At 32.1% G+C, this 13,231-nt stretch overlaps 1 protein-coding gene across 3 annotated transcripts in view; it reads left to right on the top strand.

Annotated features, from left to right (window-relative positions):
* LOC129809771 (neuroligin-4, X-linked) overlaps positions 1–13,231 on the top strand; it is a 161,297-nt gene that overhangs the window by 106,350 nt on the left and 41,716 nt on the right. For all 3 annotated transcript variants that reach the window (XR_008752673.1, XM_055859842.1, XM_055859841.1), the window contains exon 8: positions 2,723–2,832. Coding sequence is in view for 2 of the 3 variants with exons in the window: in XM_055859842.1 (XP_055715817.1) it covers positions 2,723–2,832 (110 nt within the window). In the remaining variant the exon portion in view is untranslated. The remainder of the gene's footprint in view (positions 1–2,722; positions 2,833–13,231) is intronic.

Genomic DNA, 13,231 nt, shown 5'->3' with positions numbered 1-13,231 from the left:
AACAATATGCTAATTTCTACAAGAAATCGCATCGATTTTATGATTTCTGCAGAAATTGTATAGATCTGCTCGATCGGGGAAAGAATCGCATCGATCTACTGATTTTTTGAAAAATCGTATTGATATTCTGATCTCTACAAAAATCACACTGATCTTTTGATTTTTGCAAAAGTCATATCGATCTATTGATTAATGCAAAAATTGTATAGATCTGCTGAATTTGGAAAAGTCGGATCGATCTACTGATTTTTGGAAAAATCGTATTGATATTCTGATTTCTACAAAAATCATACTGATCTGTTGATTTCTGCAAAAGTCATATCGATCTGTTGATTAATGCAAAAATTGTATTGATCTGCCGAATTTTTGGAATTTTTGGAAAAATTGTGCCGATATGCTCTCTGCAAAAGTCGTATCGATTATATGATTTCTGCATTGATCGTATTCTTATGCGGATTTCTGCAAAAATCGTGCTGATTTCTGACGTCTGAAAAGATCGTATAAATCTGATAATTTTTGGGAACTTCGTGCCGATATGTTGATCTTTGGAAGCACTATATCAATATTCTGATTTCTACAAGAATCGTATAGATCTCCTGATTTCTGCAAAAATCGTATAGTTCTACTAATTTCTGCAGAAATCGAAAAGATTCCATGGTTTCAGAAAAAATCATAATAATTTTCAGATTTCTGCAATAATTGTATCGAACTGCTGAGTAATGCAGAAACCGTATACATCTTGTGAATTTTGGAAAAGTCGGAGTGATCTATTTTTGGGAAAGTCGTCCTGATATGTTGATTTCTCTAAGATTGTATAGATTTTTCTGATTTCTGCAAGTATCGTACCGATTTGCTGATTTCTACAAAAATCATACAGATCTGTTTGATTCGAGCTGATCCGTTAATTTCTGCAAAATTGTATCGATTTACTGATTTGTGCAAAGATCGTATCGATTTTATGATTCTGCATTAATCGTATCGATCTGCTGATTTTTGCAAATAATCATTTCAATATCCTGATTTTTTGCAAAAATCGTATCGATCTTCTGATTTGTCTAGAAATCGTAACGATCTTTTGATTTCTGCAAAAATCGTATCGATCTGTTAATTTCTGCAAGAATAGTATCGATCTGTTGATTTCCCTGGATATCGTATTGATCTACTGATTTATGCAAAAGTCGTAAAGATGTCCTGGTTTTTTCCAAAAATAGTACTAATCTGTTAATTTCTGCAAAAGTTGTATCGTTTTGCTGATTTTTGAAAATATCGTGTCGATTTTGTGATTTCTTCAAAATCGTATCGATCTTCTAATTTCTCTAGAAATTGTATCGATCTACTGATTTGTGCAAAAGACGTAAAAGTGTCCTGATTTTTGCAAAAATCGTGCTGATCTGTTGATTTCTGCAAAAGTCGTATTGATTTGATAATTCCTGCCAGAAGGCTAGTGCGTTTGGAGCGTGACCACTTCCCCCTCTATATGTTTCAAAATCTCTATTTTGCAATATTAAAGCAAAATCCTTTTCTTAAAATTCTTCGAGAAAGATAAAAGCAGCATTCTTGTGACCTTCGTGGTAGTATTTTTGGTAGTAAATTCACTCTCAAATACTTTGCAACGGTGATCAAAATTGAGAACTAGTGTGCACAATGCGGAAAGTATCATGAAGCACTGAAAATGCATTTTGCAAATGGTTTAGCAAAGAGTTTATTAAAAAATGTTTGAATATATTAACGAGCTATTGTCAATAAGGTAATAAAACAATAAATATAACATTTATTCATGATAGCAATAAATATTGTCTTTATATACAATCATTGAGCTGTTTTATGTGGAGACAATTAAAATTATAATGCAATAAATTTTACTCAACTCAAATTAAATAATTGGTAATAAATTGGATTTAGACGGGGATTTCCTATTGATAAAAGCAAATCATTCCTAAACATTTCTAGCAATAATTCAATAAATTCTTGTATTATTTGAAGCTTATATAAAGTTGGGAAATGTTGTACTAAATTCTCTCCTCTAATTTTCAAATGAGTAACTAATTTTTTTTTAACAACAAAAAATATAATTCTGCATTAATATTTAAATATTTATTTTGTAGCATGGTAAAAAGACTACATTTTTGGGGGGAAATTAGAATATTTTCCAAACTCATTGTAAGCGATAATGTGGATGTGGAATTTTTTTTTGTATTTTTGGATGATGATGAAGTCGAAACCGCAATTTCAATTAATTTTTACATTTCCCCTCAGAGACCCAATTTCATGTTCCTGCCAGTTTTTTTTCCAGCGGAAATATTAAAAAGAAAATTTCAACAATGGAATAGCACTACATATAGAGTGAAAATTGTGGTTGTGGGAAAATCCATATCTGAAACGATTTTCACCCAACAATTTTACCACCTCCCACAAATATTCCATTTATTTCAGTGGGCAAAAAGTAGATGGAAAGATATCAGTTGGATGATAATCGGTGAATTATCAATTTAATAACATTCCACTTGTGCTATTGTGTAATGTTGCAGGATGTCCTCTGAGGACAGTCGATTAGCAATGATTTTAATCTCTTCTCATTCATTCATCCCCAGTGATTTGGTCCTTGCTATTTACCGAGTGCCTCTTTTTTTGCTTGATGTTGTGTAACTAATAAATTCTTTTTTTCATTTCTCCCCTTTTCCGGACGCATTCACACATTTTGGGACTTATAACATGAAATCAGAAATCCCAATGAACAGCAAGATTTATTTGATGGCAAACAGGAGAAACTTCGAATAAAGAACATTGAGTGGTTCCCATATGATACAGTTCACAAGAAATTCCTCAATTTAGGTAAGTTTCCAAGCCACACCTCCAATGCTTTTGGCTCTTTGTAACTCTCTCACTTTTATATAGAAAATGAGGGGGATGTGGGAGATGATTTTTTGGGGAAAGAAGAGATGGAATGGAATGTGTATGTGGGAATAAAAATAAATATTCCAACACACCAGTTGAATCAGCAAAAGTAGTCCATTTAGGAAAAGATTTTCGTCTATTTCTCGCCTTTCCATTCAATTGCTTAAAGCTTCAAGTGGCACCACTTTTCCGGTGGAGTAGCGCAAAGTTAATTATTTTTCTCTAAAATAAGCCCCAAATAAATCAACTTAAATAGTGACGGGTATTTTCGCTCATACACAGTTTGCCCTTTGCACTCTGAGAAATATGGGAGAGATCTAGGCTTTGAAATAAGTGTTATTGTAACACTTACTTGTTTGATAATATATTGAAGGGGGCATTAGAAAAACTAATTTGTAAGGATAAATAAAATGTCAGTAAAAAATCGAATTTTATCGATGCTCAATTCTAAGGAAATTTACCTGTTAATGGATAAAAAGGATAAAAATGTCAATTCCAATCTGTCAAATCGTGCCTCAGATACACCTTTTATGCCAGGAAAATTTCAGGAAATCAAAATTCGAAGTTCAATTCAATTTCAATTCAATTTCAATTCAAAAGAAAGAGATGTAAATTTTGGTTTCATGAAATTTTCCTGATCTAATAGATGTACCAGAGCTCGGAATCTTATTTCAATTCTGGTTGAATTTTTCTACACGAAACAGAAAATTTAGATCCTAATGGCTCCGGCATACCTTTTAGATTAGGAAAATTTCATGAAGTCGAAATTCGAATCCCTATCTTTCTCACGTACTTTGCATAAATATGTCTGTCTCATTCTTTCGCACTCTTCTTCTTCTTTTGAACATCACTCCAAATTTTATTTATCTAAATCGAATTTGGAGGATTCAATCCAATTCTCGGATTGAGTAACAATTGCATGTAAGAAATGTAACAAATGTAGCAAAGTAACTAATGCCCAAAAATACAAAGTACTTACATAGGACTATATTATTAATTCGTGAAATTTTAGTGAAAATCCAAGTACTGTACTGATTGAATCCAAAAAAGTTACGCACAACCTGAAATCTTCCAAAAATAGTGCGTGGTGGAATATTTATATAAAGTTTTAACCATCAAGTCCTTGATAAGTTTTGCAAAACCTTATGAGTATTGAAAATGTGTCCCATGAAACTTATGAAATTTTCAAAAATAGGAATACTTCCAAGAAACCTTACAAAAAACCTTTACAATCAAACTTAACCCTTTGTGGACGAGACACTTTTTACGAACCGAAAATCAACTGGTAAACATAATTAATGATAAGTCTTACATCTAACCTTGGAAAGTCCAATAAAGTCTGATTCGGTGTATTTTTTGCCTCTATGAACGATAGGGACAAAAATAGCCCATAAATTTAAGTAATTTTTCTGATAATATCAATGAATGGTAATTTTCGCTTTAATGAAAAATATTAGTATAAATATTGTAGTTTTTATTCTCAAAAAGGTTTTCTTAAAAAAAAAGTAGGATATATATAATAAAAAAATAAATAAAATCAATTATGAATTTGAGAATTTAAAAAATCGTAATTTTCAAGCTTAAATATTTACTACATAGCAAATAGCTAGAGACTTGCAAAAATTATTCTAGATTCCTTCAACCTTATACTTTACAATTATGTGCAAACATAAGAAAAAAATAACTTTAGGTAGTTAGGAAAAATTATTTTCTATATGGGACATCGGTGTTCCAGGCGTCCCTAAAGGGTTAAATAAAATAATTCACGAAGCATGAGAAAGACATTTGTTCTTTTTTGTGAAATATTATAATAAGCCCCTGTTGAAATCTTTAAAACTTTTAAGATATATGAAAATTATCAAGGAGAATATTTATTAAATAAACGTGAAATCCGAGAAATGTCTAACTTATAACTTTTCTTAGTTCGAGAACTGAACATTAGCTTCATTGGATTTATATTTCACCGAAGTGTGAATGATTAAAAAGCTTTGTGAGTCGGTCGACAAAACGAGATTCTTAGTAGATTAAAAGTTTTTATAGATTACTGATTTTAAAATAGATACGATTTTCGAGAAAGTTTGTGTTTCTATTATGGAATCATAAGTTTGTTACGGTGCTCATTTTTAGTGAAAGAGGCTTTAGAATCTCAATAAGATGAATATATACAGAATAGGCTTCAATTCTATATTTGGATCTCGTTTTCAAAGACCCGGAATTTTAGTAAAAATCATCCGGACAGATGAATCGATGATTCAAATAAAGTATTCACATGATCGATTGTATATGTGGAGTCGACAGAAAGAAACATGCTGCAGGTGTACAATTCCGACTGCTAAAGCTTGTATCATAAAATACCTTCAAGTTATAAGCATTAACGTTATGAACTAATCACGTTAAAGTCCAGGGAGGGAATTCTGTAACTCGATGAACGCTTCACTAGTGAAAGGTTCACGAGCTTCCCTTCACGACTGCTAGAAAAGTTATTCTGTACCTTTGCGTGAAGCAGAGAGGGGAAGTGTGTTGAAATTTTCATTAAATTTAAGATTTTCATCAATATTTGAACTAAATAACAATGGAAAGCACTAGAAAAGAGTATTAGAAATTATGTAGTGTTGTTTTTCAAGCTGAGTATGGATAACATTTTCACTAGCTTCACCGACTGATAACATCATCTTCACCGAAAAATTGACAAGTGAAACACACAACCTCAAAGTGATCCTTTCACGTGAAGGTATCGAAAGTTACAGAATCTCTTTTGCGATCACTTTAGTGAAGCGTTCACCAATTTCGACAGGTGATCACTTCGATCACTTCACAGGGTTACAGAATTCCCCCAGACCTCTCACCCTTTAGAAATCTGGTCTCTGCTAAAATCAGAATCGCTGCTCAGAGATCTCATTATTTGAAGTATTTGAAGCAGACCATTCTTGAGACGTGTTGTCTTTTCTCACAAGACGAGTGTAGGAAGCTCTATCTTCCCATGTCTGAACGAATTACAGTATTACCTCGCAAGAACGGTGGAAATACTACATAATGGTGTAGACCGTAACAAACTTTTGATCGATGAAATGTTCCATCATTTTTCAAAATTAATTTTATTAGTATTAAAAAAATCAATTCTTAAAATGTTGTATGTTCATTTTCCCCTCAAATTAAATAAGTACTTATTTCAGCACTGAAAAAAACTTGGCTTTAGAAAAAACGCGTGTATAAAATTTAGTCCAAAAGTGTTAAAATCTTGTGTTACAGCAACACTCATTTTGTGTTCTTAGTAACGCCCCATTTTTTCTGTGTTATAAAGAATGAGTAGAGCTTCTTGCATTAATCTCCTGACGATGAGCTGCAGAGAAATCCCTGCTGAGAAAAGTACTCCTCAGAGTTTTCTCTTCTACACTGAATTTTTTATTATGACACTTGGACGACAAACTCTTGCCGTATATACCATACCCCAAAGCAGAAAATTTCATAGGAATTTTATCAAGCACTTCCTTCCTTCAGCACTAGCATCATTTTCCTTGGGAATGCTTCTTAGAGTTATTTCTAGTAAAAGCCACATAAAGTTAATTCTTCAAAAACTATTCACACATGAGCAGGTAACATAATATAGCAATGAAGTCTTGTGGTTTTCTCCTCATGATTAAATTCTCATCCCCAAAACTTGGACATTTCTGTGTAATTTTCATCCCCAAAATCCCAGAGAATATCTTGATTGGAAAACTGTGATTTCATGTGTTTGATTTTCGTTCTGGGGGTGATTCAATATCCCAGTGACAATTAATTCTATGGGAAAGGCATTCCTTCTAAGAGAGGGATAAATTATGAGTCTTACGTGATTCTTATCGAAATGACGAAGCGAGAGGATAAATTAGCAAGAAATCCCATGTTAATATCCCAATCGAAATGAGAGTCGAAAGATTTTTTTCACTAGATTAGCGTCCTAATTGATCTGATAATCCATCCAGTTTGGCGGTAGATTTCGGAATGAATGATTAAATTTAATGAGGGTCTAATTGCTGCGATTATGAGAGAATTATATCAAAAACAAAAATTTTCCACAAGTGCCAAATTCATGGCTTTAACTGATTTTGGGAAATGATTATTGAGGTATTTTGGAATTATTTTTATATCTAACTAAAATCTGATGGCTCCTTGATGCCCGATTTATCTATTTGATTAATTCTCTTCCTTTTAAACGTTAGAATAGAGTTTGTAATTATCCAAATCTATCAACAAATTTTTATTGTAAATTAAACATACAATAAAAGAGACATTTTCATTATTTTTCGAAATTATTTTTTCAAAATACTGAAAAAATTTAAATTGAACTGAATTGAATTTTTCTATTAAACGAAATAGCGTGAGATTCCAGACTCAAAAAGAGATGACAGAGTGTCCCAGCTTTGCAGAATGCTCGAGCTCACGAGATAGAGCCCTTCGCGAATTAGTTTTCCATAAGATCTTTTGATGCTTACAGTGCTTGCTGAACTACTAGACCAAATTGATTCATAATGCCTCCGGTACACCTTTTAGATCTATAAAATTTCATAAAATAAAAATTCGCGTCCTTGCTTTTTCAAAAGATTTGCATAAGTCTATCCTACTCTTTCGACTCCAAATTGTACTAAACGAAATTTAATTTGGTGTGATGTTCAAAAGAAGAAGAAGAGTGCAACAGAATAGGATAGACCGGTGGCAGCCAAAATCCCGAAAGTCAAAATCCCGAAAGCCAAAATCCCGAACGCCAAAATCCCAAAAGCCAAAATCCCGAATGTTCGAAATCCTGAAAGGGATTAAATTATATGGAGGAAAATTTTTAGAATAATTTCCCAAGACACAGAAGATTTCCCTTTGCCTCCAGCAAGCGCGGGTGCAATCGAGAAAGTAGCTATGACACTTTTAAGAATTCGGGATTTTGGCTCATTCGGGATTTTGGCTTTCGGGTTTTTGGCTTTCGGATTTTTGGCTTTCGGAATTTTGACTGGGATCCAGCATAGACATATGCAGAACCTTTGAAAAAGAAAGGAATGTGATTTTTGATTTCATGAAATTTTCTTGATCTCAAAGGTGTGCCGGAGTCATAAATGACAAAAAGCATTTCAAAATCAATAATTGGTAAAGAAGTCATCATTCTACAATGTTCTGGAATGAGTTATAAGCATACGGACACACAAAAAATGTAAACACGAAAAAGATAAATCATTCTCGGATATTTAACCTATTCATTATTTATTTCAAGATCAGTTGCGGTGCTATCACACTAGGATTTTCACAATTTAATTTTAAATTCAATTGAGCCAACTGAGCATTACAAGATTTCTAGAATTTACTTGAAAATTCTCACAGCCAGGACACATTTTGCAAGAAATTTGCTCAATTTTAAATAGTGCCGCGAGATTTTTGATTGTGAACTCCGGAAAATGTATGATAGTACTTATCTGTAAGTTACTTGTCTATTATGCAGAAGGATCCCCAAAGCCAGAAGAAAGAGTTGTGAGCAAGGTGGCTGATGAAAAGACTCTCATACATTTACAACAATTTTCTTTGAATGGCTTTAGAGAAATTTAATGAATTGCTCCTGATACTTAAGCTTCACTCGCGTACAAGTGTATCACTAATCAGTGTATACTTTTTTTTTTGGCCACAAATAATAATTAATTACGCGCAAATAAATTTTATAGGAACAATTTGGTGCAAAAGGCTACTTGTTTAACTGCAATATAATTGAAATTAATGAGCAATTTTAACATTTTAATTTGCTGAATTCAAATTTAATTGAGCACTCACATTTATGCTGCTTTAGCATATTTAAACATGTTTTGCTGGGCCAGGTTTTAGTTTATATCAATAAATAGGTGAAAATATATCAATTCAAATGATTTTTAATGCAAAATAACGCATAGAAACAATTCATCTGCAAATTAAATTGAATTTACAAATTGAAAAAATCCTAGTGTGATAGCACGGTTAAAATTTGACTTTAAAAAATTCAAGATAGAGATTTTTTTAGGTCATAGGTATGTTTGGACGAAATATGCGCGTGGACTACCTCTAAAACATATCCAAAAATAAAAGAAATTGTAGGAGCCGTTTTCGAGAAAAACCGAAAAAATATGGTTTTCGAAGGGTTGGAGGGGTTGGGGGGTTTAATAAAAATCATAATAATGTGCCTTGGATAGACTTATAGGGAAGTCCTCCGAAGATCGGTAGTTCGTATCTCTCGCCGTTTCGCCTCCAGATGTGTAACAAGTTTACGCTCGAAAAAACAAGAATATTTAAAAAAAAAAGATTGGTCATTTACTAATACTTAATAGATTCATTACCGATTGCGACCGATGCAATCTGATTGGAAATTTCAAGACCTTTCCAAAAATTCAAATTTAACCACATCGGTTGAAAAATAGACTGTCTAAAGTAGTAAAAACCCTTTCCTTCAAAAATTTAAAATGACGATTTTTTAGATTATGGGTATGTTTGGACGAAATGTTCGCATGGATCACTTTTAAAACATATCCAAAAATTAAACAAAAAAACATGGTTTTGAAGGGGATGGAGAGGGGTGGGAATGGAAGAAAAAGAAACATCTAGAGATATCGTTATTTTTATTGGGGGTCACCGAAGACTGGAAGTTGATATCTCGTACCGTTTAAGCTCTAGAAGGATGACAAGTTGTAAAAAAGTCGATTATATAACTGCTCTCTCTTTGAGTTCGAGCAGTAAAAAAGTTCAAAATTATTGCATAGTGAATAAAAAGTGTACAGGAGTTATTATCAACATTCCTTCAAATTTTATTTTGACTTTGTGGATAAACCTTAAAGCGGCTTAAAAGTTTTTGAGTGAAAGTCTAACAAGTTACAGTGATATGCTTTAATACAAAACCACAGAAACTATTAAAATATAAATTCATCTCAACGTTTATTGAGTTTGTATTCGACTTTGAAATGTATAGTAACTTTGTAGTTGAGCCTTGTGGTGAAACGTAAATTATAAAAGTAATTACAAAAAAAAAATATCACTGCAATTTCAACTACCGTGCTGAGGGAAAATGGAAAAGTTGCTAAAACTTTCTAATTAGGTTCAAATGATAGAAATTTATATGAAACTACAAATTTTGTTCTTTGTACCTTATTAAATTTTAATATAGTTAAATTTAATTTTGTACAAAATTGACCCTCTTCAGCGTTCTCTATCCCGGGTGGTTTGTCGATTTCAACCCCCAAATGAATTTATTCAACAATGAAATTTATGACCTTTTGTGCGAAGAAGTTGAATCTCATGCTCTCCACATAGGCTTTCCACTATGTTTCAGTTATTAAGTATTGATTGAATTTCTCACAAACAATATGTATATTGATGGATCTATTTTGTATGCAAAAGGGTACCACCTCATCCCCATACCCCAATATATCTTTCATTTTATTGGACATAATAATTTCTCGCAGAAATGAAATTTATCATAACAATTTGCTCCGGAAACTATTAATTTTGAATTGATCCAACCCCAGTGAATTTTCCAATACTCACACACCACCACTTAATTGATAAATTGCATGGGTTTTAGGAGAACAAGCAACTATAAATTTACTCAATCATCTTCTAAAATGTTTGCTTATCACTTTGATGCCATATTCTATGGAGTTTCGTGTTACACATCCCATAAGAGAAGAATATTGTAGTGATGATTTATAGTAGAGTACATTCCATATTGGTCAAAGTTCCTTTGAACTCAATTGCGATCAAAGGATAGACATTAAAGTAATTATTGTGTTGGGAATTTTGGGAATAAATTTAATAAACAATGTTATCGAGTGATTCTGAGTACTATATCACTTTGTGCTAAATATGTATTTCATTGATGATTCCATATTCAATTTTTCTAACTCCAATCTCATTTCGGATATTAATTATAGCAACATAAATGAGATTTATTATATTAGATAAATGGAATATATTAGTTATTCAGCTTTGGAAAATATTGCATGTCGTACTCATTTTTAGTGAAAATTATGATTTTTATATTTCACAATCTAGCAAAAAGTCTTCTTCAGCTAACGAAAATCGCAGAGTTAAAAAGCTTTTTAACGAGTTTGAGTTTCAGCTTTGACAATAAAAAATATTACATATAGTACCTCAGCCATGTAGGGGAATGTTGGCATGGTTTGCACAGAGTGAACCTTCAAACAACGCAAATTTTCTCTTTGTTTGCAAAGAGCTAATTCGTCATTTCTTAGTCATAAGATAGAATTATTAAGCTCATGAGACGAGATGAGAATTGGTAAGTCAGCTCTTTGCAAACAAAGAGAAAACTCACATTGTTTGAAGGTTCACTCTGTGCGAAACATGCCTTATATTCCCCTATCATAATTCTTCCTGCGAAAGATTACAATTTTTTAAGGGTTTTAGAACCCCCATAGACCTGGAAATCTCAGAGTTAGATCGTCACAATAATTCTTTTGTTGTGACCAAACTAAAGTTATTTCAATTAGGTAGTTCTTGTGCCACAACTTTCCCATCGTATTTTATTTGTGATTAAATTGCAAGAAAAATAGTGCAATAGAGCCAATATTTCTCCGACAATCTTTTTTTTCTGACTTGGTTGGTTCTTTTGCACAACACGTAAGCGAAACCACTAATTCTTTTTAATTTGGATCTTCTTAACTACAGTAACGGTAGTTGCATATTGTTGGAAAATTGTAAACTTTAAAATCACATTAGATTTTTTAGTCCGATGTTATCAAGATAATTCTCTCATATCGTCTTAAAAAACACTGTGCGACACGTTGTGGGTGTCTTTGACGAGAGTGCCAAAACTTGTTAGAGGGTCATTTAAGGACCTCAAATCTGCAATCCGTTTGTCCGGGTCACCTCTAGATTTTTTTGGAAAAGCATTTTTTGTTTTTTGATGTTTTATAAAATTCAAAAATTCATATCTCCGGTTCTAATTATCCTGTGGTAGTCATATAAAGCTAAACTGACGCGTAATTTCATCCTCTATAACTCTTGTGAACATATCAAGCATCTACGATGAAAATGAAGTATATTTTTTAAAGGTTTTTTGAAAAAGGGCACCTAAAATGGTGCATTTTTCTGTGTTTTTTCCATCTTCTAGTAATTTTCCCACTTTAATAGAGCATTTTATATGTCAAATAACTATGCCTAAAAGTTAGAGAATTTAATATTCTTTCATATCTTTTTGGTCTAAATTTTCTATCCTGATTTGTTTATTCACAATAATTTATTGAAAATAAAATGCATTATTATAAAAATAAAATCTCTCATTATATATAATTATTTGGTATCTTTGTCTAACCTACTGAAGAGCATTCTCTTTTGCACTCTCGCTTACACATTTCATATAAAAAGAGGCGAAATGAAAAAAAGAGACGTATATAGAAATAAAGAGAGAAGAATAGTTTTTTGGCACTCATAACAGCTATTCTTCTCTCTCTATTTCTAAATACGTCCTTTTCTTTCATTTCACCTCTTTTTATATGAAATGTGTAAGTGAGAGTGCAAAAGAGAATGCTCTTCAGTAGGTTAGACAAAGATACTAATATAATTATATATAATAAGAGATTTTAATGCACTTTATTTTCAAAAAATTATTATGAATAAACAAATTAAGATAGAAAATTCAAACCAAAAGAAAATGAAAGAATATTAAATTCTCTAACTTTTAGGCATAGTTATTTGACATATAAAATGCTCTATTAAAGTGGGAAAATTACTAGAAGATGGAAAAAACACAGAAAAATGCACCATTTTAGGTGCCCTTTTTCAAAAAATCTTTAAAAAATATACTTCATTTTCATCGTAGATGCTTGATATGTTCACAAGAGTTATAGAGGATGAAATTACGCGTCAGTTTAGCTTTATGTGACTACCACCGGATAATTAGAACCAGAGATATGAATTTTTGAATTTTATAAAACATCAAAAAACAAAAAATGCTTTTCCAAAAAAATCTAGAGGTGACCCGGACAAACGGATTGCAGATTTGAGGTCCTTAAATGACCCTCTAACAAGTTTTGGCACTCTCGTCAAAGACACCCACAAAAAGGTAAATTTTGTCGCACCGTGAAATTAAAAACTAAACATTAATTATCCTTTCTTTATTTATTTGAATCTTTTAGAAAAGGTCCTAAAGTCCTAGGCAGATTTGCGACTGAAGCCGAGATACGGTTTAGTAGAAAATGTTGTAAAAGTAGTTTGACCGCTATTTTGAATATAATTATGCTAAGCCATCTCTCGGCTAATCCTAAAGTCTGTCAAGGCCCTAAAATAACGCATTGTCCACTCCTAAGGGTCCAGGGCATAAATTCTGAGATGCGTGACTTAG

The sequence above is a fragment of the Phlebotomus papatasi genome, chromosome 1 (genome assembly GCF_024763615.1).
Source record: "Phlebotomus papatasi isolate M1 chromosome 1, Ppap_2.1, whole genome shotgun sequence".
NCBI lineage: Eukaryota > Metazoa > Arthropoda > Insecta > Diptera > Psychodidae > Phlebotomus > Phlebotomus papatasi.
Note: the sequence above shows the minus strand (reverse complement) of the source record. Positions and strands in the feature narration are given on the sequence as shown.